Below are 26,656 nucleotides of genomic sequence, written 5' to 3' on the forward strand. Positions count from 1 at the left end.
AGTTAGAAATTCAAGATTCAGGTGTTGGTAGGGTTGGTTTCTTCTGAGTTTCTACTTGGCTTATAGGTGATTGCCTTCTTGCTGTGTCCTCATGTTTTTTGTTTTTGTTTTTCTCTATGAGCACATTCCCCTGGTGTCTGATATATATCCTAATCTTCTTTTCTTATAGGGTCACCAGTCAGACTGGATTAGGGCCCACCCTATCAGTCTCATTTGCAGGGTCTCTCCAAATATAGCCGCATTCTAGAACTTAAGGCTTCAACATAGGAATTTGGGGGGTCACAAGTCAGTTAGTAATATCCCACACTCTGGAGCCTCCAAACTCATGTCCTTCTTGCATGCAAAACACATTCACCCCCATCCCCAAAGGCCAAAAGTCTTAACCCATTCCAGCATCAACACTAAATCCCAAATCTCATCTAAATATCATCTAAATCAAGTAGGAGTGAGAATCAAAGTATGATTCATCCTGAGGCAAAATTTCTTACTAGATGTGAACCTCTTAAAACCAGACAAATGCTTAAAGGATATGCATTTAATCATTAGACCAAATGGAAGAAGGCCTTGTGTGGTATAAGGGATATGAACTTTATCCTATCTTCCTCTCTCTCTTATTCATTCAATAAATATTTATCGAGCAGATATTATATCACAGGCATTGTTCTTGGTACAGAGGATACAGCACTGAAAAGGAGAGACAAGGCTCTTGTCCTTGTGAGGATGCCACTTGAGGGAGCAGGGTAACAGTGAAATGCACTGGACATACAGGGTTCAATAACACAAATGTCAGTCACAGAAGGCTCTACGTCTCCAGAAGAAAAATATAAACAGAACATACACACAAAATAAACTACTATGCATATCTGGCAGTGATTCATATCCTATGTTTCTTGGGCTTCAAAACCTAAAGTCAAACCTTGATCACAATACTTTGATGGCAAATCATTTTGTATTATTAGAGGTCATTTTTCTCAATAACCTAGTTATTCCCTTAAATTCTTACTTGGGGTAAGGAGACAATATATTGGCTGGTTTCTCTAACAATCTTTAGCAGCCATGGAGAAGCTTACAGAAGGTGGTGTAGTTGCTGTATTCCATTACAGATGACCTAAGTCACCTGTTTCCCAGGAAATACTGCTGGAGATACTACTCCATAAATCTCAAGCAGTAACTTCAGTAATTGAAGCATATACTCAGTCAAGGGGAAACATGACAATATTAACACAATTCATGCATGTAAGCAAAATTGTTTTGAGAATCACAGTAGCTTGAGTATAACAGAATGTGCAACGGTAAGTCTATTAATGAATTCCTGGTTTCATTCATTCAAAACTTTCTGAAAAATTCTTAGTTTGAAATTTCCTATCTTGGTCTCACCCTGAAGATAATTTCCCCCCCTTGGAAAGCTGAGTTACATCCATTCAGACATACTGAAAAACAGGACCGGGCAAAAAAATACTTTTTTCCATTTCAAAGACAAGCTGTTTACAAACAAATAACTTATTGGCATTTAAACTTTGATACATCACTATATTAGTGCTTTAAGAAGCACTGTCTTTATGCAAAATTTTGAAGTAAAAAATCTCTAAAATTAACCCATCATGCTCTCTGTTTCCAGTGGGCTTTCAGTTGCATTCTCACTACATGGTTATTAATATATAAAGGAGCTATTAGGATTCAATTTAATTCTGTCCTTTATACTTTTCCTCTTTCAAGAAGAAATTAAAATTTCCACAGCAACATGATAAATCTCAGAGGTAAGCCTTATCTTTTCACATCAAATAAATAAGGTGGGTAACTAATTAGGCTGCTAAATACGCCTCTTATTAGGCAATACACACTCCACGGGGAAGGAAGTACAGCTCTTAGATTACAGTTTGCGTTTCTCGACCTGTGAGTTGTCACTGATTTCTTTAACATCGCACTATGAGAAGTTTCATATTAAACACAATTTTCCTTCATGTATTATAAGTAACAAATAATGTTTAACAAATAGGAAGTATGTGGCTGAAAAACAGTGTATAGCTTCAAAAATCTGATGAAGAGTTTTAGTAAATTTACAACACTTAAACTAGAAACAAAAGGAGCTTCAAATTAATGTTTTAAAAATTGTTCTTTCTTTTTCTAAGTGTTTATTCAATTTTTCTTTCTTTTACTTTGCATATCTGCTCTCTATCCCTATCCTCATCCTGTTTTCTCTTTCTTTTATTCATGGTTTTTGTCTCCAGACTAACCTTCTAATTTATTTATAAACTAAAAAAAAAAAAAAATCACTATATGAAAAAAGTGCATCAATGGAATTTCACAGGCAACAGTGATCAGAAAATACAGGATGGGAATGGTAACATAAACTAATTCATCTAATGGTTTTTTTCCTTAAAAACTTAGTATGTTGTAACCCATAGTTCCCTACGGACAAGTAAAGATATGTGTTATTGACCTGCCAGAAATTCCTTATCCAAGTATCCTTAACTCAGACTTTCCTTCAGTGGCTGTAATTATCAGTGGCCATCACTTCTATGAAATAATATATGGCATATGAACAGACTGTCCTTAACCCTCCTCCATCTAAACTAGTCCTTTTTGATAACTTGAGCAAGTTATACTGAGGAAAGAATAAAGTAACACTTCTTTCAAATGGTAGTTCCTAATATCTGTTAAGAACTAACCACTGCTAAGAGTCTTGAATATGAGCACTAAGTTCCCCAAGGTAGCTCCTATTGCAACAACTTAAGTAGCAGATGAATTTTAATAGGGTCGTATCATAGTTCAAGTAACTCACCTGTTCTTGGGTCATCTTCTGCAGCTCATTCTCCCAAGTTGCCTGGTCATCGTCCAAGTTATAGGAAGCTGGTGCAGTGAGCCCACGAAGGATCAGGGGGTCTCGGTCATGGCAGAGGGCTGTCAGGTGTCCAATATACAATTTTAATTTGCTTCTGTTTTGGTCAAGTTCTAAGAGGGGCTGGATGATCTGAGGTGAAAAAAAATGAGAAAAGTCAAGGTCAATCTGAAATGAGAAGTTCAAGTATCTTTATGCCTCCCAAGTCAAAGAAAACTGACTAAAGACTAAAGTTCTTCTAATCACTATTGACATCTTCAGGATTATAAAAAGAAGCAGTTCCACATACCTGCACATTTACAGTGTCACACCCAACCACTATTCGGGGAGATGGGTTGGGATGTTGGCTTATTGTGTCAATATGAGACCAAGAGCTTCATACTTTGGCAGGGGATTAATCATGGGACTAATGTTTTTACAGGGATGACATTCCTGATAAAGATTCCAGTTACCTCACAATTTCTCTTCCCATTTATTTACCAGTAGGTAACAAAATACTGCTAGTGAAAGACTGAACAACATATACTTCATTTGTTCCTCCACTTCCTAGAATGGAAGAAAAATTCTGTCTCTGGAGAAGGTGCATGTTTTCCTTGGCCAAGATATGTGATGAGTGAACTCATTACTAACTTGCCTCATCCTGGCTTAAGCTCCCCTCATTCATTTCACAGAGGCTATCTGATACTCTTTTAAAACAGTGATTGATAAATCCTTAAGTAACACCAAATACCTGACTCATAGCCAAGGACTCTGAAGTTCTCTCAGTTGTAACGTGGGTTCTATATTTTTCCTGAATAACGGTCCTTTTCTATTTTTTTGAAATATTATATTCCCTTTGCTCTGGATGAACAACTATTGCTTTGACTACCTTTGGAAGCACATTAAATGACAGATGACTTCTGTCCCAGAATTTCATTTAACAGCTCTCATGACAATACTCTGGTCAGGTACTTGGTAGCTGGTCAAAGACTGGGGTGTTTAGGAACAGTTGGGTCAGATCTCACATCTCAGAACTGAAATGTTAGAGCAGCATCTGTTTGATACACAGCAGCTGTGCAAGCTGCAAAACACAGCCAAAATGCTGGCAATTCTCAAAATGTTCCCAGGGCTTGCAAGGCAGAGGTCTGCACCTGTTCCGTGTCACCGGGCTGGCATTTTTCATCAACATTACACCTCTGAGCCACCTAATGAAGAGAGAGCTCAATAATACTCAAGTCAACAGAAACAAGGCCTGGTATTACTTTCAACGGTAACACTGATTTCTCCCCGGCCGCAAAGGACTGCTCCTGCTTCTTTCCTTTCTAAAAGTTTTAAAAAAATAATGTTTTATAATTTTAAATTATGAAATCAATACATATTTTACTCTACAAACTATAAGAGAAATGATAAAATAGCCTATAGATATTTCATCAAGAATATCACCTGAAAACTTTTGGTCAAGATGGTGGTGTAGATAAACGGGGTACTTGCCTCCTTGCACAACCACATCAAAATTACAACTAAACTATAGAACAGCCATCATTCAGAACTGCCTGATATCTGGCTTAATGGAAGTCCTACAATTAGAGAATTAAAGAAGCAGTCACATTGGGACTGGGAGGAGGGGTGGAGAGGGGGAATGTGCTGGTCCCACACTCACATACGGTGGATACAAACTGGGAGAAAGATTTTGGCTGTGGTGGTCCTGCCTGAGGAGCAAGGGGTACCAGCCCCACACCAGGTGCCAGGAAGAAAAACTCCTGTAAGTTCTAGCTGTAAAAACCAGTGAGGATTGATGCTGAGGGAGAGAGATGGCTTCTGGAGTCCCAGGCAGTTCCTCTTAAAGGGCCTGTGCACAAACTTACTTGGACTCACTCCTGAGCTTCAGCCATAAAGTAACAGCTTGAAAGGCACCAAAGACATATAAGAAGGAACTAAATTGTCTGGCACCAGAGCAAGAGCTGGGGCGGGGAGCAGCTTTCTGCCAGATAGAATGCTGGCAGAAGCCACTGCTCCTTTTCTGAAACCCCCCACCCCTAACAGAGCTGGCAGGTAGGTGCCATATCTGAGATTCCATCAATGTGGCTCACACTGTTTTCCCTGCTCTGGTGATTCCCTGAGGCCCCATCCCACCCAACTTTCAGGCCCACCCAAGCTGTTTGCAGTCATTTTTTTCATACAATTGGTCTGTCTTGGCTCATGCTTCAGATTTTCCTAAAATCTCTCAAACAAGCAGCATCTGGCCTCAGCATGCCCTGTACCTCTTGCTAAGTGGACTCAGGCCTGACACTAGCAGCAGCTGGCCTTGGTTCACAGCTTGGCCTCGCCTGGGCACCTGCAAGCCCAGCACAGGTAGCAACCATCTGCAGATTGCTTTATAGCTCAGGTCTGCCCTGAGCAGAACACAGGTGGTGGCTGAGCCAGTGCACCCAGTGAATAGCTTCAGACCATGCCAAAATACCATGACCCAACCACTTCCACAAGGGGCACACTCAAGAGTCCTGATGAAGTAAGTTCTGTTCCGTGAGGTGGGCCCCTGTAGAGGTGATCTTCCACAGCCAGAGGTCAGAGGTCAGTGTTCACAGCCAGTGCTTGCAGCTGATTGGCCTGGGAACAAATCTCTCTTACTGACATGCCAACAGCAATCAAGACTCAACTACAACAGGACTGTGCACACGGCTCACACTGGGGTGTACAGCAAGGACCCAGCTTGGGTGATTAGGAGGCTGGGCCACTGAACCCTATAGAACACCTACTACACATTAGGCAACTCTAACCAGGCCTGGGAGACAGAAATTCTACCTAATACATAGAAATAAACACAGGGAGGCTGTCAAAACGAGGAGACCAAGAAACATGCTCCAATTTAAAGAAGAGAACTCCAGAAAAAGAACTAAACAAAATGGAGACAAGCAATCTACTAGGTGCAGAGTTCAAAACACTGGTTATATGGACGCTCAATTAACTTAGAACTTCAACAGTATAAAAAAGGACCCATCGGAAATGAAGGACACACTAACTGAAATGAAAAATAATTTACAGGAAATCAAAAGTAGAGCAGTTGAAGCTGAGAATGAAATCAGCGATTTGAAATATAAGGAAGCAGAAAACACCCAATCAGAATAGCAAAAAGAAAAAAGAATCCAAAAAAATGAGGATAGTGTAAGGAGCCTCTAAGACAACTTCAAGTGTACTTCAATGCATGATGGGATACTGGAAGGAGAAGAGAGAGAGTAAGGAATGTGAAAAAACAATGACAGAAAACTTTCCTAACCTCATGAAGGAAACAGACATACAAGTCCAGGAAGTCCAGAATCCGAAACATGATGAACCTAAGAGGCCCACACCAAGTCACATCATAATTAAAATACAAAAGGTCAAAGACAGAGAGAGAATCTTAAAAGCATCAAGAAAAAAGAAGGTAGTTACCTATAAGGGAGCTCCCATAAGACTGTCAGCTGATTTCTCAACAGAAACTTTGCAGAAGGGATTGACAAGAAGTATTCAAAGTGATGAAAAGCAAGGACCCAACAACCTAGATTACTCTATCTAGCAAAGCTATCATTTAGAATTGAAGGACATATAAAGAGCTTCCCAGACAAGAAAAAGCTATAGGAGTTCATCACCACCAAGCCAGTATTATGTGAAATGTTAAAGAGTCTTCTAGAAGAAGAAGAAGAAAAAAAGATTTAAAATATGAACAATAAAATGGCAATAAATATCTATCAACAATTGAATCTAAAAAACAAAATAAACAAACAAGTAGGACAACAAAAAAAGGATACCACCTGAAACATTTTAGTAATTTTCTTCCAAGTTTTTAAATAACTTATGGTAATCAACTTCTAATAGTATCAGACTTCACATTTGTTTGATATACTGTTTATTAATTTAATGTTATATTGTGAGTACTATTCACAATGTCACATTATTACTGGAAATCATGATTTTTAATGGTTGTTTTATAAATATACCATTCTTTGTTTATTTCTAATCCTATTTCCATGACATAATTAAAAGAGAGAAGAGCCAGAACTTAGTGGCTAAAACAATCTTTAGCTTACTAAAGAGATCAGAGTTCAGAGTTTAGGCCTATTTGGTATAATACAATATAGAAGTTAAGAGACTGACTAGACAAACCAGAGAAAGTGAATTAATTTAGCATTATTTTTTATTCTTATCTCTCTCTCACATACACACAACTCAATAAGGACAAAGGTTAAACACTTAGGTGCTGGTGTGAAAGGCTGTTGGGCTCTATCAGAGACCCACAATGAGCAGGCTCATGGCACCAGTTCTGTGCTGCCATTTCTTATCTATGCTATGACAGGCATATCAACACTGCCAATGACTGAAGGAAGAGACTGGTTCAATAAAACCAAGGATCTGGAGAGTGGGAAATTGAGCAAACAACATTAAGCTCTCTCTTAAAGCAAAGCAAAACAAAACAAAACAACTCGTTTAGTTCTGAAAATAAATGCATGCACTGTGGGAAATTCAGAAAGAATTCTAGAGTGTAATCTTTAAAGGCAATATTCTTTTAAATGAATGTACACTTTGCACTTCAATAACTAAACTGTTTAGTCATGGCTTTCTACTACCACATCTCTCATGCCTCCAAGCAATGCAGCCCTATTTTAATTTCCTTTTTTTGGGGGGTGGGGGGAACGTCTCTATCATTTTCATAGGCACATTGATAAAAAAATAATTAAAAAATTACTTTTTGGATATCTACTGGGTTTGTGCAACTGATTCCCATTGTGTGTGTGTGTGTGTGTGTGTGTGTGTGTGTGTGTGTGTGTGTAGCTCCCATCACATCTGGGCTGCAAGGCAGAAAGAGATGGTTTACATAATTACTGTTTGAGTTGGAAAACTGCTGTAAAATAGAATGACCAGTGAGGGAAGGGGACAATGTGAGAAATGGTAATAATCAAAAGGTCAAATTTCTCACAGTGAAATGGAAAGACACAAGCTTGCTACTCTATGTCTGAGGATGAAAAAATTGTCATTTTAGGTCCCTGTTTTTAGTCAGATGAATTTCAAGATGATTTAAATGCTTTTCATGCTGTAGTGCTAATTATTTAGAAACAAGATATAGTTTTGCACTGTAATTTCTCAAAGTCCAATTAAAAAGTTAAAAAATGATGGAATTTGGAATTTTTTTCCCTAGGATAAAATCCCATCCTATGCAATGGCCAAGATGTCTGTCCGTTCTTTCCATGCCAAAGAGAATTGCTTTTTATAAAACAAAATGAAAAACCTATAGAGCTTACTATGTGAGAGTATACGAAAGTGCCCAACTATCATAGTTCCCAAATATATCCTTAAAAAAGTCAGTTTGTCAGGCCATATTTAACCATGTCAACCATGTGGGAAATGCCCTTATCTCTTTCCTCACCCTCAATCTAACTTGGGTAGGCCACTCAGAAAAGAAACTGCATTTCCCACAAGGTAGAAATGCCACTGCCTAATCTCAAGAGGGAAGAGGGATGCTAGCCAAGGAGAAAGAGGATGCCTTACAGAATCCGTAAGTTATGTCTTTTGTCCACATACAACTTCAGTACATTGGCAAGGAGTCCTACCAAAAACAATCAGAAATGTGGTCAGGCCACATTAGTTCTATAGCTTTGCAGAGCTAAAAAGAGAAAAAGTGAACTTGTAAACATAAACTCTGCTTGTATCAAATATAATGCCAAAACAGCCATAGTCCCCCAATCCATTTATAAAGTTGTTAAGGAAAATAATTTAAATTATAAAAAGAGATGAGAGATTATCGGTTAATGTACTGAGCCTTTTTTTTTTTTTTTTTTGGCAAGGATTTATTTGCTTATGTATTAGATCCTCAAAGTGGCTTTAAAGGCCAGTATTTGATGACATGTTGACAGGGGTCAGTGATCTTGCCAAAGTGTTTATTTTAATCTTCTTTTCTCTTAAGTAAGGTTTGGTTGGCTAATGGCTTTTGAAGATAAATGAGTTGCTACTGGTATTGTCTGATATAGATTTAAATGGAAATTCTAAGTACTCCATTTACATAACCCATTCATCTATGAGATCTGAATATACTTTCTTAGAACATTTGGCTTCTGAATACCAGGATGGAATGTGCAGTGCCAAAGGCTCCTAATGAGTTAATTATTCAGCCTGCTTTTCTCTTCCCACTCTACTGTTTCTGTGTCACTTCCCTAAGTATGGGTTAGTAGGTAGCAACACATTCTAGGAACTCACTTTGAGAGGAATGGAATATCTGCATCACAAAGACTGGACAAATAGGTGCTGAATATTATTTGGGATTTGAGGTATTTGCCCTTGGGTTGCTGACATTTTATTGTTTGAAAGATGCTACTTTTTAAAAAAGCTAACATTTACCGATCATTTACTGTATTCCTGGCAAATTATTTTTATATTTTCTACGATTCTTCTGTGGTTAGCTTACTGCCCTTAATTGGCTACAAAATCTTTTTGTTCTTCTTTCTTTGAAGTCTTCAGAGGCAAGCTCAACTGTCCACATATTAACTGTATAACTGCCAGTGGTAGCTCTGACTTCCCATTGGGCTGCCATTACACTTCTGTCCTCCAACGTAGGTACATCAAGAAAGTCCCAGAACAACTAACATATTAACTTCCCAGAGACATTATTCTCTTAATAGTATTCTTGTCCAGAAGCCACAGTGGAAAGCTAAACTCTAAAAAGTGAAAAAGGAGGCAAGAAAATAAAATTCATCAGTCCAGTCTCAAAGTCGTTTTCCCCTTAATAAATAAGTTTATCCTTCTTGGTCCGTAACATACGTTGGGATGAGAAAGATGAAGGACAGTGTTAAGTCTTTTCACAAAGGTTTGGAGCTTTGTGTATGTTCTCACTTAAATACAGCTATTTTGTGAAAGAACAGAGTTCTTAGAAAAAATATAGTATAACTTTATAAGATTTTAACTACACTGATCAGATACACTGCAAATCAAATCACACACATTCAAACTAAAAATTTATATAATTCATTTAACCAACATGTAGTGAATGCCATTGTGCCGTGCTATATCCAGTTTTAGCTCATGGGAATATTAGAAATCAGATGTGGCCCTAATTTACATTTTAAAAAATCATGAAATAAATGTTGAGTGAATACAAGATTTAAAATGTATAAATTCATGACTTATCTTTGTTTTAACTTTAATTTTGAAGGTCACTTGAAGCAAATGCTTAAATTGCTAAATGAACAATCTCTCTGCCTTGATTTGAGGCTTAGTCTGACTTGGTCTTCATATATAAAGTTACAAAATTCAACAACTTCTTTATTCTTAATGGTCTCTGAGATCCAACCTTCTAATCAGCTTTCCCATTTAAAGCACAAACAGAAAGATATTAATGGATTCCTAAGTGTTTTTGGTGTTATGCTCCTTACTCACTCTTAATTCTAATAGCAAAAAAATACATTTGAGAATAGCCCTTATTTTATACTTCCCTTCCAAGAGATACATTGAACAAAAATAAGCCTACCTAGTCTATACCCTCATAATAACATGTAAAGAAGTCAAAACTTGGAATAGGTTTTAAGATACACCTATATATATCTCCATTAAAAAAATCTTTTTATTAACATTGAGACTGGTTAATTTCAGTAGCTTTAGAGTGAGTTTGAGGGCTTGACAAGAGAGCTGTAGTTGTGGAAAAAAATTTCTATTATAACACAGTTGTGTTTCTTTTAGGAACAGGTAAAAAAAAAAAAAACCTAAAGTTTTAGAAAAATTAAAAGACAACCTAAAGTTAAAGGCAAGACACTTCACAGCTCCAAATCCTAATCCCCATTTCAGAACAATTTTTTCATGTGTATCTATTTGACTCCCCAAACAAATTTTATAGAGTGTGACTATCTTACATTTATCTTCCAAAACAGAAATAAAAATGAAAAAAGCAAAAATTCCAGAATGATGTTACTTATACTATAAGTATTTACTAAGTACTTAGAATATTAGTTCTATACTAAACAGGATCCTTTCCTCAGCATCCCTTACAGGTGACTTACTATTATTCCCTGTTTAGTTAATAAAATATTTGGACCAGGAAATCACTTAGGATCCATTTACTTTCTGATTCCCTTCATCTATACACTGTTGGCAAAGATTCTCTCTTTGATCAAATTTTAGGCTTTTGTGTTCATCTCTACACTAATTGTAACAAGAATTCTGCTAAGTTGGTTTATCAAGAATCTCTCATCCTTACTCTCACACACTGCTGGTAGGAATGCAAACTGGTACAGTCACTATGGAAAACAGTATGGAGATTCCTCAAAAAGTTAAGAATAGAGTTACCATATAACACAGCAATCCCTCTCCTGGCTGCCTACTTGAAAAGTTTGAAAACATTTGTTTGTAAAGATATATATACCTCTATGTTCATTGCAGCATTATTAATGGTGGCCGACACAAGAAAACAATCAAAGTGTCCTCTGATGGATGACTGGCTAAGAAGATACGGTACATATATACAATGGAATATGACTCAGCTCTAAGAATAGATGAAATACTGCCATTTGTGACCACATGGATGGATGTCAAGAATATCATGCTAAGCAAAATAAGTCAGAAGGAAAAAGTCAAGAGCCATATGATTTCACTCATTTGTAGAATATAAAACTGAAAGCAACAAATGAATAAACGAAGTCACAGACACAGATAGTAGTATAGTGGTTACCAGAGAGAAAGTGGAGGTAGGAAGGGTAAAGGGGGTCAAGTGTATGGTGACAGATGACATTCACCAATGTCATCCCAATAACTTTAGTAAAATTAAAAAAAAAACCCAGAATATCCCATCCTTGATATCTGATGAAACTCAATATCTGACCAGGTTCTTTATCTGCCACCCTCTCCCAGGTGCTGCCTGATCACTCTGGCCTGTCTTCAGCAAGACTCCTGTGAGGTCTGTTTAGTCAAACTCCTTCCTTATCCCTGATGTTTCCACTTAGTGTCCATCCACTAACCTCCACCATGTTCCTTGGCTACAAATTCTCACTTTTCCTTGTTGTATTCAGAGTTGAGCACATTTTCTCTGCCCCACTAAAAACCTTCTTGCAGTGGTCCCTATACCTACCACAATGGTCCTGAATAAAGAAAGTCTGACTTACTGTTCTTTAACACATAAGTAATAAAATTTTTTTCTTTAACACTGGGTAAATGAGAGGAATAGTAAATGCTCAATTACCACTAGGAGTTCAGGTCCAGGGACCTCTAGGTTCACAAGAGAAAAATTCTGAGATGTCCTAAATTAAATTACAGCAGGTGGAAGAGTGAGAAAAAGAGATGAGTAGTTCCCATTAATAGCTGTGGGCCAACTGACAATATAGGGCTCATGTTCCTTAATTCTATTCCTTGGAGCTTTGAATCAACTTCCAAGGGAACATCTATTTTTTACAATTATGTGTTGGTTTGGGGTGTACAGCTTAGTGCTTAGACAATCATATATCTTACACTTTGTTCCCCTTGATATTTCCAGTACCCCAACTGGCACCACACATAATTATCACAACATTATTGACTATATTTACCATGTTTGACTTACTTCCCTGTGACTGTTTTGTAGTTCCCTGGGACTGCTTAGTCCCTCTGCCTCTTTTACCCAGTGCCCCACAACTTTCCAGCCCCCTCCCCTGTGGCAACCAGTTCTCTCTCTGTATCTATGAGTCTGTTTCAATTTTGTTTATTCACTTATCATGTTCTGCACATTCCACATATGAGTGAAGTCATATGGTATTTATCTTTCTCTGACTGACTTATTTCACTTAGCATAATACCCTCTAGGTCCACCCATGCTGTCACAAGTGGTAGAATTTCATTTTTTTTTTCCCCATTGTATATACGTACCATAGCTTTTTTATCCACTCGTCGATTGATGGGCACTTGGGTTGCTTTCATAGTTTGAGTATTGTGAAAAATAATGCAGTAAATATAGGGGTGCTCCATCCTTTTGAATGTGTTAAATACCAACGGGCCATCTAAAAAGAAGTAACCTACCACCAGACACCACCACATCCTGCTTATGCATGAACTTGCAGAACTTGCCCAGCACCAATCAACAGTAAATATTCTTCCTTATGGACTGTGCAGCTAACAACTGTCCCTCTTCACCTTTTCCCATTTCCTTATTTGTAACCAATGCAAATTCTTTCTTTGAAAACTTATATCTTCTTTCCCCCAAACATAATGTATAAAAGAGCCCATGAACGCCAGGACAGAGGACATGCTGCCTTCTCCATCCAGCCCTGCTGCTGATGGTTTAGACTGCATTCCCAGGACCTGTCCTTTTCTGGCTAGCATGTGGCTCAATAAACACATTCTTTTAGAAAACTTTCTGCCATGAAAATTTTTGTTTGTTTGTTTAACAAGGTCACTAAGAGAAATAGATGTTAATTAGAAATCTTACCACAAGTAGAAATATCTTGTTCTGAGAGTAACAACCAAAGCTTTATGGTTTGTTACAGTGTAGGTGTGTTTATGAAAATTACAAAAGACTACAGGTTCTGAAATATTTTTAAAAAGTGGGAATCATTTAAAAATTAACAGGGGATAACCTTCTCTTATACAGCTCAGAAATATGTTGTCGATTTTTCTTGAAGCATACATTACCACTCCAGCAAAACAGAATAAAACATTCCCAATTTAAAAAGTCAAAGGACCTGAACAGATACTTCTCCAAGGAGGACATACAGAGGGTCCATAAGCGTATGGAAAAATGCCCAACATCACTAGCCATCAGAGATGCAAATAAAAACCACAATGAAATACCACCTCACACCAGTCAGAATGGCCAACATCAACAAATAAACAAACAACAAGTGCTGGAGAGGGTGTGGAGAAACGGCAATCTTAGTGCATTGCTGGTGGGAATGCAGACTAGTGCAGCCACTATGGAAAACAGTATGGAATTTCCTCAAAAACTTAAAAATGGAACTGCCTTATGACCCAGCAACTCCATTGTTGGGAATATACCCTAAGAATCCTGAAACACCAATTCAGAAGAACTTATGGAACCCTATATTCGTCGTCGTCGTTCGTCGGCAGCCGTCCGTCTCGAGAGACGATGGTGTAGCTTCTTAAGAGTCTATCTGCACCGCCGAGAATGGCTGTGCAGTCCGACTCGGGAGTGACACGGTATCTGTCTCCTCCCGTGTTGAATCGACATCTTGCGATGACGCTGGAGTGTCCTCTCCAGTGAAGCTGAAGCTACAGAGCCTGGGCAGGGTGATATGGAGGGTCTGCTGTTGCCCATGCAGCAGACCCCCCCTCTCTTCGCAGCTGAAGGGTCCAAGGGAAAGACGGAGTCGATACAGCTTGGCTTCAGGTGCGCCGCAGGAGTTGCCGGTGTTGACTACAACGTCAAACCGCCTTAGGGACTCCGGCTCCGGATTTTCTGTCGGGGTTTACTCCCCTAGCCTTTCCCCTGAAGAGGTATGCCGCAAGGCAGCGGAGGTTTTTTGGAATCAGAGTTTTCCTTCTCTGAACCCTATATTCATAGCAGTGCTATTTACAGTAGCCAAGTGCTGGAAACAGCCCAAGTACCCATCAGTAGATGAGTGGATTAAAAAACTGTGGTACATTTATGCCCTGGCTGGTGTGGCTCAGTGGATTGAGTGCTGGCCTGTGAACCAAAAGGTCATCAGTTTGATTCCCAGTCAAGGTACATGCCTGGGTTGCAGGTCAGGTCCCCAGTTAGAGGCATGTATCTTGCACACTGATGTTTCTCTCCCTCACTTCTCCCTCCCTTCCCTGCTCTCTAAAAGTAAATACATAAAACCTTTAAAAATATAAAAACTGGGGTTCATTTACACAATGGAATACTATGCAGCAGAAAGAAAGAAGTCTACCTTTTGTGACAGCATGTATGGAACTGGAGATTATTATGTTATGTGAAATAAGCCAGTTGGTGAAAGACAAACACCATATGACCTCACTTATAACTGGAATTTAATGAGCAAAATAAGCTAACATGGAAAATAGAACCAGGGACATGGAAACATGAAACAGACTGATAGCTGTAGGAGGGGAGAAGGGGGGGCAATGGTAGAAGGAATGGGAAGGGATTAGTCAAAGAACATGCATGAATGACTGATGGACATGGACAATGGAGAGGGAACTGACTGTGGGAGAGAGGGGTGGGCTACGTGGAGGAGTGCAAATGGGGGAAAAACGGGGACAACTGTAATAGAATAAACAACAAAAAATAAAGTAGAAAATAAAAACCAGAAAAAAAAAGAATAAAATAAATCTTGAAACCTAAACTATAGAGCTGCTAACTGCATTTTGTCTACTTATTCTTCTTTCAGCGAAAACCTATCCTATCTTATGCAGTACAGTAAACACTACTCAAACAGAACGGTGTGTGTAGTGGGGACTGCCCACAAATGAGGGAAGGAAATTTCCTGCTGAGCCCATCTATTCATGTGTTCACGGAGGATATTAAGGCCGTAGCTATTTCAAGTACGTGCTTTAATACTTGGGAAATTGTAAGGTACAAGAAAATAAGATCATTAACCAACAAGGGGGCACACAGTATGTCCAGATGAAGACAGTGCGGTTAAATGGGCATTAAGTGGAGAGAATATATTATGAGGCACAGAAGATATTACGTACAAGCAAACCAATCAAGGGCACACTTATTATACACCCTGAAGGGCTGATCAGATGAAAGACAGTGAGATAACCAGAATCAAGAAAGCTACCCACCCTACTAGATTCAGAATTGCTAGGAGTATGTGTGTGTTTTAAAATTCTTCTTCCTTGTTCTTAAGAACAAATAAAGAGAGGAAAGTATCCTCAATTCAGTTCTTGGCTTGAGGCTTAGCATCCCACAACAAAACATTTATTGTATTTTAGTGAACAATATAGGAGTTACATATTAGTGTGTGTATAAAATATAAAATAAAAATAAAATAAAGTAGTGGAATGACTTTCCCACTGTAAAGTTCCAGGGCTATATACTTATGAGTAAGAAATTATAGGGGAGACAGTCTAGGCATTGAGAAAAAAGGCAAAAGAGGGAGAAGAGAGGTTCTCAAGTCAAATGAAGGCTGAAGCTGAATTTAAAAGGAAACACTTGGTAGGCAGTTGGCCACAGGCAAAACTAATGCCTTCTACCCCTTGCATGCCTGTGCACACACTCAAGTGCTGAAATTGATAACTGATGCTCCACTCTGATCCACTGAGGTCTGATGCCTAAAGCAGCCCTGTGATAATGGCTTGCTGCACTCAAGCACCACAGTACTTCTTGGCTTTACTACAAATGGAGCTGAAGAACAGCAGTGTGTTTGTTGCCTGCTGGGCAAAACACAATAACAACTTTATTCCAGCATTTCATTTTCTTCTTTTAATGCAATGTACCAATTGCGCTGGATGTGCAGGGGAAGGCCAAGTGGAGCTGCCCAGAGGAAAAAAAAGGAACCTCCTAACCTTGACAGTATCTCAAAAAACAAAACATAACATAACAAAGGATGTGAATCTAAATTACAGGGAATACATCTTTTGGCTCCTTCTCACAGTGTACAGGAATAGATAGAAGAAAAGAGCCAAGTGTGATTTTCCAGTAACTATGAGATTTGATAGCTCGGTCAAGATGGAGGCATAGGTAGACACACTTTGCCTCCTCATGCAACCACAGAGAGAATTACAAGTATATCTCAAAAACAAATAACAACCAGAACTGTCAGAAAATCAAGCTGTATGGAAGTCTGACAACCAAGGATTTAAAGAGGCCACATTTATTGAGACAGCTAGGAGGCGCAGAGGCTCGGAGACAGGCAGAGAGGCGTGGAGATGTGGTGTAGCTCAGAGAGGCAGCAGTGGCAGCGGCAACAGTGGAATGGTGGTCCCACATCCACGTGAGGTCAATAAAAATGAGGAGGGATACCTTGGGAGTGAGTGATCCCAGCCCCAGGCCAGACCACACAGTCCAAGGTTCCAGCACCAGGAAGATAAATTCCCATAACTTCTGGCTGTAAAAAACAGTGAGGGTTGGGGTGGTGGAAGAAACTGCTGAATTTTCAGAAGAGTTCAATTAAAGGACCCACAGGAATTTAGAATGTACGCAAACCCACCCACTCTAGGATTTACCACCAGGGCAACAGCTGGAAGGGCACCAGTCACATGCGGTAAGTGGGTGGTGACATGACTGAAAACAGGGCAAATGGTGGAAAAACTTCCAGAAGCCAGGCAGTGGCATTGTACCCTCTCTGAGCCCTCTCTCTACATAAGCCACAAAGCAGTGAAGCGGGTTGCCCCACCCTGGCAATTACCTATGGCTTCACCCCACACAATTTATAGGTGCTTTTTTAAAGACAGAGAGTCAAAACAGCTTTACCTAATGCACAGAAACAAATACAGAGAGGCTGCTGAATTGATGGGACAAAGAAATATGGTCCAAATGAAAGAACAGAACAAAATCCCAAGACAGAATTAAATAAAATGGAAATATCCAACCTATCAGATGAAGAGTTCAAAACACCAATGATAAAGATGCTCAGAGAACTCACAGAGTACGGCAAAAAAAAAAAAAAAAAGGGAGAACTGAAGGTCACGCGAAGTGCAAAAAAGGAAAACATACAGGGAACCAACAGTGAAGGGAAGGAAGCCAAGATTCAAATCAACGATCTGGAACAAAAGGAAGGAAAAAGCATTCAATCAGAACAGCAGGAAGAAAAAAGAATTCAAAAAATGAGGACAGGCTTGGAAACCTCTAGGACAACTTTAAATGTACCAACATTCAAATCATAGGGGTGCCAGAAGAAAAAGAGGAAGAGCAAGAAACTGAAAACTTATGTGAGAAAATAATGAAAGAGAACTTACCTAATCGGCAAAGGAAATAGACATACAAATCCAGGAAGCACAGAGTCCCAAACAAGCTAGACCCAAAGAGGACCACACCAAGACACATCAAAATTAAAACGCCATAGGTTCAAGATAGAGAAAATCTTAAAAGCAGCAAGAGAAAAGAAAAGAGTTACCTACAAAGGAGTTCCCATAAGACTATCAGCTGATTTATCAAAAGAAACTTTGCAGGCAAGAAGGGGCTGGCAAGAAGCATTCAAAGTGATGAAAAGCAAGGACCCACAACCATGATTACTCTATCCAGCAAAGCTATCATTTAGAATGCAAGGGTGGATAAAGTGCTTCCCAGACAAGGTCAAGCTAAAGGAGTTCATCTTCACCAAATCATTACTATATGAAATGTTAAAGGGACTTATTTAAGAAAAAGAAGATCAAAACTATGAATATTAAAATGGCAACAAATTTGCAACTATCAACAATTGAATCTAAAAACACAAACTAAGCAAACAACTAGAACAGGAAAAGCATCACAGGTATGGAGATCGTCTGGAGGGTTGTCAGCTGGGAGGGGAAAGGGGGGGAATGGGGAAAAGGTACAGGGATTAAGAAGCATAATTGGTAGGTAAAAAATAGACAGGAGGATATCAGAAACAGTATAGGAAATGGAGAAGCCAAAGAACTTATATGCATGACCCATGGACATGAACTAAGGAGCAGAGATTGTTGGAGGGAAAGGGGGTGTCAAGCAGAGGGCGACAAAGGGGAAAAAATGGAATAACTGTAATAGCATATTCAGTAAAATATATTTAAAAGAATATTTGACAGCTTGTCTGTACAAGAGCTCCCAAACAGAAGCCAGTCTCTGGAGGAGACTCTTCTACCCACTTCCTTTATTTGAAAACAAAACCTCCCATACAGTCACCGAATTAACCTCCCCCTCGCCCATAACACACATTCTAACAGACATCACCATTTCCATACTCCTAGTCATGGGTACCTAAGCAAGGTCAGGTTAAGGTGTGTGTTTGCATGCTCTGTGTATACACAGAAGAGTTGGAGAGTAAACAAGGGCAATGTGCCATTAGTCATATCATTTCAACTTCAGTGTCAAATCAAACACAACAAACTGCAGATATTTAGAAGTCTACTTCTGTGGCCACTGAGTCTCATTCTGTGTCTGAAGCCTTTGATAGACATGGCTCCTCATTAAACAGTGCTTAACAAGAACATGGCCCAAGATGTTATCCGTGGGATGGAAGGAGAGTTCACCTATCACATGGAACGCAGGAGAAATATAAATGTATGTGTAGCTGTGTATAAATATCAGAAACAGGTACCTGTGCTATTCAGAGAAAGACAAGTTACATATAGGAATTTGATCTCTTAATGCTAAAGTCAGAAATAGGAAACAAACTGAGAGGTCAGAAACACTTATAATTGGGCGTGTATAAAAATGCACATGCATATGGTTGCAGTGGTAAGAGAATGCAAGGGCAAGATGGGAGGAAGGACCTGAGCAGAGCATCCTTAGCCAATATTTTCAACTTTAGAACAGCTTAGGACTCTACAGAACTGAGAGCACAAAAGAGCACTTCAAGAACTGAAACCATTTCAGGACAGGAGGCACAAAGGGTGTCTCTTTAACATCTTCCCCTAGTTACTATGAACTCACAAAATGCTAGGTTCTCGGCGAGCTGGCGGCTAATTCCAGGCAAGGCATGGGTGTCCACCCTACCTACCACAGCTTTGCTTTGTCTCCACACACTATTTTTCTTTTCCTTTCCTCTCTACCTCTTCTCTCTCTTCCTGACCTACTCATGTGAAAGATCTTTATTTTCACCACACATACACACACACACACAGACACACACACACACACAGACACACACACACACGTATGTACCAAAAAAATGTCATATATCTAAGACTCTGAGAGAGATCTTGGCTACTCTGACTGAGTAGTCCTTCCTGGATTTATGTCTGCCACAATCAATCAGGAAATCATATTTAAAAAGCAGATTCTTTCTGCAATTTTTATATGCCATGCACAAATCCCACAGATTAACAATTTCCAGACATCAGCCTTTTTACCTTGGGAGTAATCCAGGCTTTGGGTAGAAAAAAAGATTGGAGGAAAACAAAAATTAGGAAGGTTTTTTTATACCCATTTCCTTTATTTGAGGATAAACCTCCCATGCAGTCACCGAACCCCTCCCCCGCCATAACACACATTCTAACAGACATCACCATTTCCATATTCCTAGTCATTGATACCTAAGCAAAGCTCTATTATTTGAGGATATAAAATTGACTGTGACAAAAACAGGCTCTTCACAGAAATACCAGAAGTTCTACAAGTTGTGACTGATATTAAATGTTGTAAATTAACAGCCAGGAGAATTCAGGATTAAATAACCAGGGCCATGCCAAGCCTTTCTGTGTACATATAACCCAGTCTTCGGAAGAAGGACCCATGTGCCCTGACACCCTCGATCTAACCTAGGGCCCCTCACATGCTGACCGATGACCACTTCTGAAGTGCAGTGGCACAACGGAGCAGTCACACTGGAACAGGAGAGGCAGAATGGTCAGAGAGAGCAAAGCCTGGCATTTTGGCAAAACTGACAGCTCCTGAGAGAGCAGTAGCAAGTGGGAAAATAAGGTGCAGGTGGCCTGAGGGAGCAAGTTCCCAGGAACCCAAAGCCTGCAAAGCTGCAAGATCTACCAAAGAGTAAGGAGGCTCCTAGTGTAGTGGTGACGTGTCTTGATAGTGAAAGGAAAAACGTTTGTACAGAGTCCTTATAATTGTTTTATAAAGCAGGTTCTAGCCCTATGTTTTAGGACAAATCTATCATACACAGGCACTCACATCCAAATTTTGTAGCAGTTTTAGTGAGGAAATACAAAGGATATAGACCATGTTTCTGATAGAATCAGTGCACCTAATACATACTACCAGTGTTTACAAAATAGGAAACAGAATGAAAGCGATACAGAAACTCTATAGAGATCAAGCAAAGAAGGGACAAGAGAATGAAGAAACACCTTTTCTTAACCACGCTAATCTGTTCATTTAGTACTTTTCTGTGGCCTCTGTTCAGGGAGTCTACTTTTGGCATCCTAGACTTTGCCTGTGACTAACAGAAAGAAGAGCTCTCTCTATGCTTTAACTGATATGCTCAGATAGATGCACCACACAGTTTGGGGGGGATTCTTCCCCATTTAGTAGTCTTGTGGGTTTTAGCTGCTATAATCCTCTTATGCATGAGATGCTACTGCTGACAAGAAATAGACAGCCTTTCTTGGATCATCACAGGGTGCATCTTATTCAGCTAAGTACTAAGATCTCACACCCTGGCTGGTTTGGCTCAGTGGATTGAGCGTCGGCCTGCGAGCTAAGTGTCGCTGGTTCGATCTTCCAGTCAGAGCACATCAGAGAAGGAAAACTCTGATTCCAAAAAACCTCCGCTGCCTTGCGGCATACCTCTTCAGGGGAAAGGCTAAGGGAGTAAACCCCGACAGAAAATCCGGAGCCGGAGTCCCTAAGGCGGTTTGACGTTGTAGTCAACACCGGCAACTCCTGCGGCGCACCTGAACCCAAGCTGTATTGACTCCGTCTTTCCCTTGGACCCTTCAGCTGTGAAGAGAGGGGGGGTCTGCTGCATGGGCAACAGCAGACCCTCCATATCACCCTGCCTAGGCTCTGTAGCTTCAGCTTCACTGGAGAGGACACTCCAGCGTCATCGCAAGATGTCGATTTAACACGGGAGGAGACAGATACCGTGTCACTCCCGAGTCGGACTGCACAACCATTCTCGGCGGTGCAGATAGACTCTTAAGAAGCTACACCATCGTCTCTCGAGATGGATGGCTGCCGACGACGACTAAGATCTCATGCTGTTTGGTTGGATACACTTGTTATTCGTCTATCTAATAAACCATCAACAGATCATTTCCCAAATGTACCTATTCAAAGAACATTGAGAAGTTATCCTAAGGCTGACATGTGTGTCTCATATTAGGTTGGGAGTTCAGTGCTGCACATTCAATACACCTGAAGATTTCATTACCATGCCCATCTCAATGATCATATACTCTGTGCTTGAGAATGAAGCATCAGGTTCACATGTTACTTAAAACACGTGTGTGCGCACACAGAAACACTCACACACAGTGTGGTCTGCTTGGCAGAGGCCAGGCTCTTTTGAACTGGAACTCCCGCATCTTCATGCCTCTTGGAGTAATTCCAACTTGTGCCTTCTAGGAAAGCACAGTTGTTTGCCTGCCTGCCTGCCTTATGTGTTCTCATGTTAGTCACTTCCCCATGCAAGTTTTCTGTTAGTTAGCCATGGAATTAAATTAATTTAGGTAAGACTCTGCATCTCATACCTTAGCTAAGAATTTCATCTATTTGAACATTTCTCTGGCAAAAGCTGCTGTGGCATTTCATACCTTACAGTGCCACAGTTCCAGCAGACACACATCACTATCCTTTAGTGCCAGGGAAGGCAGCAGGACTGGCTGTGGCCATGGTCCTGACCACTCCAACACTGCAGCCAGCAGCACAGGGCCCTATGCTGGTAATCATGTTAATTACTGGGCATCCAGTTTCAGACACTGTGATGAAAACGACTTTTTTACCCAGAGGTTGCCCTCAGCAGAGACAGACCTGTATTACATTACGTGCTGTAAAATCTTTGCACTGTCTTTATGACCGTGAGGCAGGGCAGAAGTACAGAGCAGTGCAGTGCAGGAGTTAAGAGCATGGGTTCTGGACAGACTGGCTTAACTCCAGGCTCTGCAACATTCTAGCTATCAGACTGACGACTAGTTACTTTTGGGACAGTACATTTTATGGAATTGTAGTAACCTGTACGTCCACTACATACTAAGCTACTTTTATAATTATTATTGTTATTTTCAAAAATCTGTTTCACCATCTATAAAATGGGAATAATAATAATGCTCAACCTTCTGTACAATTCAAGTTAGCTGACAGATCCTGAGGACATCTTAACCCTATCTTTGCCCTTAGCTTCATTTTCAACAGCTGTGGATGGTTAGATAATGGCATGGGAAGTGATGAGAAGGGCAAAGAATTATATAAGCAATACAACAGACCAAAGGCTGGTAAGTTAGAGTCCATGGACCAAACCCAGCCCTGAGAGCTGAATAATTTTGACAAAGTGTGTATTCGCAAAGTATAAAATATTTACTATCTGGACTTTTACAAAAATGTTTGCCAATTCCTACAACAGACTAATTCCTAACAGGGTAACTATAATATTAGAGAGGAAATTCTTTTAATTTTCTCACAGATTAGTTAAAATAATTACTGTTTTATAAAAATTCAATTCATAATAAATATTACTTGCATAGTAGCAATATTAATACAAAATAAAACTAGCTAAACAGAAAACTGGATTCAGTAATAGGCATAAAAAGAAAATTCACAGTTGCAGAAAGCCATAATTAACAAAATTTCATATACACAAAAACCCTAATAAAATCTTCATAAAATTTTACATATGGAAAATAACTGATATTAAAATGGCTTAATAAAATAAGAATATTTAAAAAATTAGACACTTTCAACTGCATGAATGGAAAACTAATAAAAGAAATTAATTGAATTAACTTAGTTTTAGCTCCAGTAAATAGTCCTGACATTGGAAATAGTCCTTGACATTGGAATAACCTGATTTAAATGTTTGTAAATAGGTCAAATATTTCCATTGAGTCACACATTCTCAAAGTTAAAGAAGTATAAAACACTGATTGGATTAAAATAGCATCCTGTACTCATTTTGATTACAGATCATAAAAAATGTTTGAGGTCATCTAGGTCACTTACCCTCTTCTCCTTGCCCCACTTTCTAAATGAAACATTTAAGGCCTGAAAGGTAACCTGACGTGTAAATACAGTTAGTACAAAAGTTACTCAGTGCCCTTGCATCACAGCTTGCTGCTTTCACCTTGACTCGTTATAGAACATGCAGGCTTTATTTCATTGCTTTTTATCTGCGTAGTTCCTGTGGGCAAGTGAACTTTCTGAACTGTAAGTGGGCTTCCAGATTGTGTTCTCTATTTTCTAAAACAAAGAAGACTAAAAACAATTCCGGACATTTGTAGAAGAACCAAAGCTTCCTGATAATAAATATATTTCCATTTCTTGAACCCTTCTATTATTGTACCCATTTGGGTCCACAGCATTATTCTCCAGAACTAAGTAAGTAGCTCCTAACTGGCCTTGTTTCCACTATTTGCCACTTTTCATCCACCCTCTCCAGACAGCAATGGTATACTAAGGTCTCCATGGATACTGGCTGCTGGCTGCACCAGCCTCATGGCTTGCTGCCCCCAACCCTCACTTTTTGGTGGTTTTAAACTACATCCAAAAATTCTTTGACCTTCCTCCCTTCAAAAAGTAGAGCCTAAGACACTCTGCCCCATTAAATGTGGGATGGTCTTAGAGACTCACTTCTAAGGAACAGAATATGGTAGAAGTGACGGTAAATAACTTCTGATTCTAGGTCATAAAAGATATTAGGGCTTCCTCCTTGTTCTCTTCTCTTGAATCACTGATTTTGGGTGACAGCAGCCATCATGTCACGACAGCATTCCAGCAGCCTTGTGGAGAGGACCATAAGGTAAGAAACGGCAGTTCATTGCCAACAGCCAGCACGAACTGTGGGTGAGCATCTTAGAACTGGATGCTCCAGCCTCAGAACTGGATAGCCGTGGTCCCACCGGACATCTTGACTATAGCTCCATAAGAGACTCCAAGAACTAAGGATTAGTTAGTTGCTAAGCTGCTCCTGAATTCCTGACCCACAGAAACCACTGAGAAAACAAAGTTTTATTGCTTTATACTGCCAAGTTTTGGCATAATGTGTTATGCAGAAATAGATAATTATCCACTATTCATAGTGAATTACCAAGATTACATCAAATTTGTTATGCTGCTTATGCTTCTGGATCTTTGTAAATGCCAGTCTAAAACTGGATCTGCTTGGCAAACGCCTACTGTTCCTACTGCTGCTAGGCAGGTCACATGTCACCTCCTCTGTGAACCCCTGAGTCTCTTGTGGAGAACTGGGCTTTTCTATTGCATCTTTTATAGTGGTTTCAGTTGGGGAAAAATATGTTGTTTAGTATTTGTTTTGGGGTCTTGAGATAGACCCCAATAAATACTATTTTTGGTTAAATTTCTCATTTCAGTCAGTTTTAAACCAAACAATAAAAACTTCACACCAGATGTCAATGATAAGGAGTGTGGAAAATGTGCTTTTCAGTTTGTTAAAACATAAATTTAGGGATAAACATCCTGATTTAATTTATGGAAGATATAATTATATGAATACTAGATTTTAAATAGTGACTCACCAACAAAATGACTATGAGAATGTAAACTTTTAAGATGTTTTCATTTAATACCAAAATGCCCAAAGCAAAATTTGAATAGCTTACTTTATATTTACAGGAAAAGAAACCAAACCCAGATAGTCTAAGAGCTTTCTAGGTTTGCCAAATTCCTCCTGATGCAGAAATCTGTGATTCTAGTCTTGCGATTGATGAAGAAAGGATGGTATACATTCAGTGTTGACTATCTTTCAATGAAAAGAAATGAAATCTTGCTAACATGTTGTTTGCCTTAAAACCTGAATTTTCACCAAAGAGAATCAGCCATCTGTTTTAAATATTTTAAAGACTAAGCCTTTATTTGTGCTCTGCTTTGATCCCCTAGGATAATAGGAAGACAGTGATACAGTCCAGCTACACCTCAATCAAGTGTGCTCATTTAATTTATCCCAGAAATGCTGGCTGCCAGAGCTAGCTGGAAACTTCAGCCTCATCATCCCAGGACCAGAAAGGAGGAGAAAGACCCATAAAGGGAGAACAGCTCCTTTGTTTTGGTTGATGATGCATTTTTATGTCCAAGAAAATATTCTTTTAACCCAAAACAGATAGTAATCATAAGACAAAGAATATAGAAAATAACAAATTAGTGAGGAGCTGAGGACAAGTTAATGAAAGGAATACTGTAGAACCCTATTGTAACAAGACTATTGTTTAATAGCTCAGATAAAATGTGAGTCAAATCATATACTCCAGAACATAACTCTAGAAAATGAAAATGTGATATAATAGGCAAGTGTTAAGCCTGTCTTCCAAAACTGGTTTTAAAAAAGGGTTCTATCATGTGTTAACTGAGGGCTGTGGGTAATGATATATTCTAGAAGGTGCACTGGATATTGACTAGAGCTAAGATCAGTCTGGAAAACTGATAAACATGCATGGTGTCAGATTATAGGAAACCTTGTTAGGATATAGAGGAAATTAACAGATTAAAAATAGCTACTACTAATGCACAGAAGTTTAAATAAAATGCATAAAACTTTTCCTTAGGGTAAAACTCATCAGTTTTTTATTCAATAAATACGTATTGAGCTCTGTGGGATCCCCATATTTTCAGATGACTGTGAAAAACAATCAAGTTGTGAAGAATTTTTTTTTTTTTGTATTAAGCACAAGAACATTTTATTGTCCAGGAAGAATGCTAAATCATAAATAATACTGCAAACAAGAGGAATAGTTCTTCCTCATATGACAAATGCTCATTATCATTAAGAAAAAAACTCATGGATTTGAGAGCATACGGTCTAGAGATGTTTAAAACACTATAATTTTCAGTCTAAAATAAATCAAGTGAGTCACAGGACAATGTTACCTTAAATCATTCAGCAGAAACTACAAAAATGTAGGGTGTTCCTGTGGTACACTATAAAAGTTATCTTAAAAATGCATTAAGAGAAAGGTCTCTCCCACAAATTACTTACAGCTTCGTTGGGTGGCCTAAGAGGTCTCCTCCAGAGCTCATGTAATCACTAAGCCTGTCAAGAATCCCTTAGAACACAGTGCAGAGGTGGTGGCTTCTGCTTCTTTCTATTGCCTGGAACTCACTCTCAGGTCAGAGGAAAAAGTCACCTGCCACTATGGAGTGCTTCTTAAAGGTAATGAGATATGACA

At 39.2% G+C, this 26,656-nt stretch overlaps 1 protein-coding gene across 3 annotated transcripts in view; it reads right to left on the reverse strand.

The window, feature by feature from the left end:
• Positions 1-26,656, reverse strand: part of ERC1 (ELKS/RAB6-interacting/CAST family member 1) — a 520,356-nt gene that overhangs the window by 43,006 nt on the left and 450,694 nt on the right. For 2 of the 3 annotated variants that reach the window (XM_090273803.1, XM_090273802.1), the window contains one exon: positions 2,911-2,971. Coding sequence is in view for 1 of the 3 variants with exons in the window: in XM_090273801.1 (XP_090129927.1) it covers positions 2,783-2,971 (189 nt within the window). In the remaining 2 variants the exon portion in view is untranslated. Of the gene's footprint in view, positions 1-2,782; positions 2,972-26,656 lie in introns of those variants that run through there. The other variant, XM_090273801.1, reaches the window with a different exon arrangement.

Source organism: Furipterus horrens, unplaced genomic scaffold (assembly GCF_987537825.1).
Source record: "Furipterus horrens unplaced genomic scaffold, mFurHor1.1.pri manual_scaffold_4, whole genome shotgun sequence".
NCBI lineage: Eukaryota > Metazoa > Chordata > Mammalia > Chiroptera > Furipteridae > Furipterus > Furipterus horrens.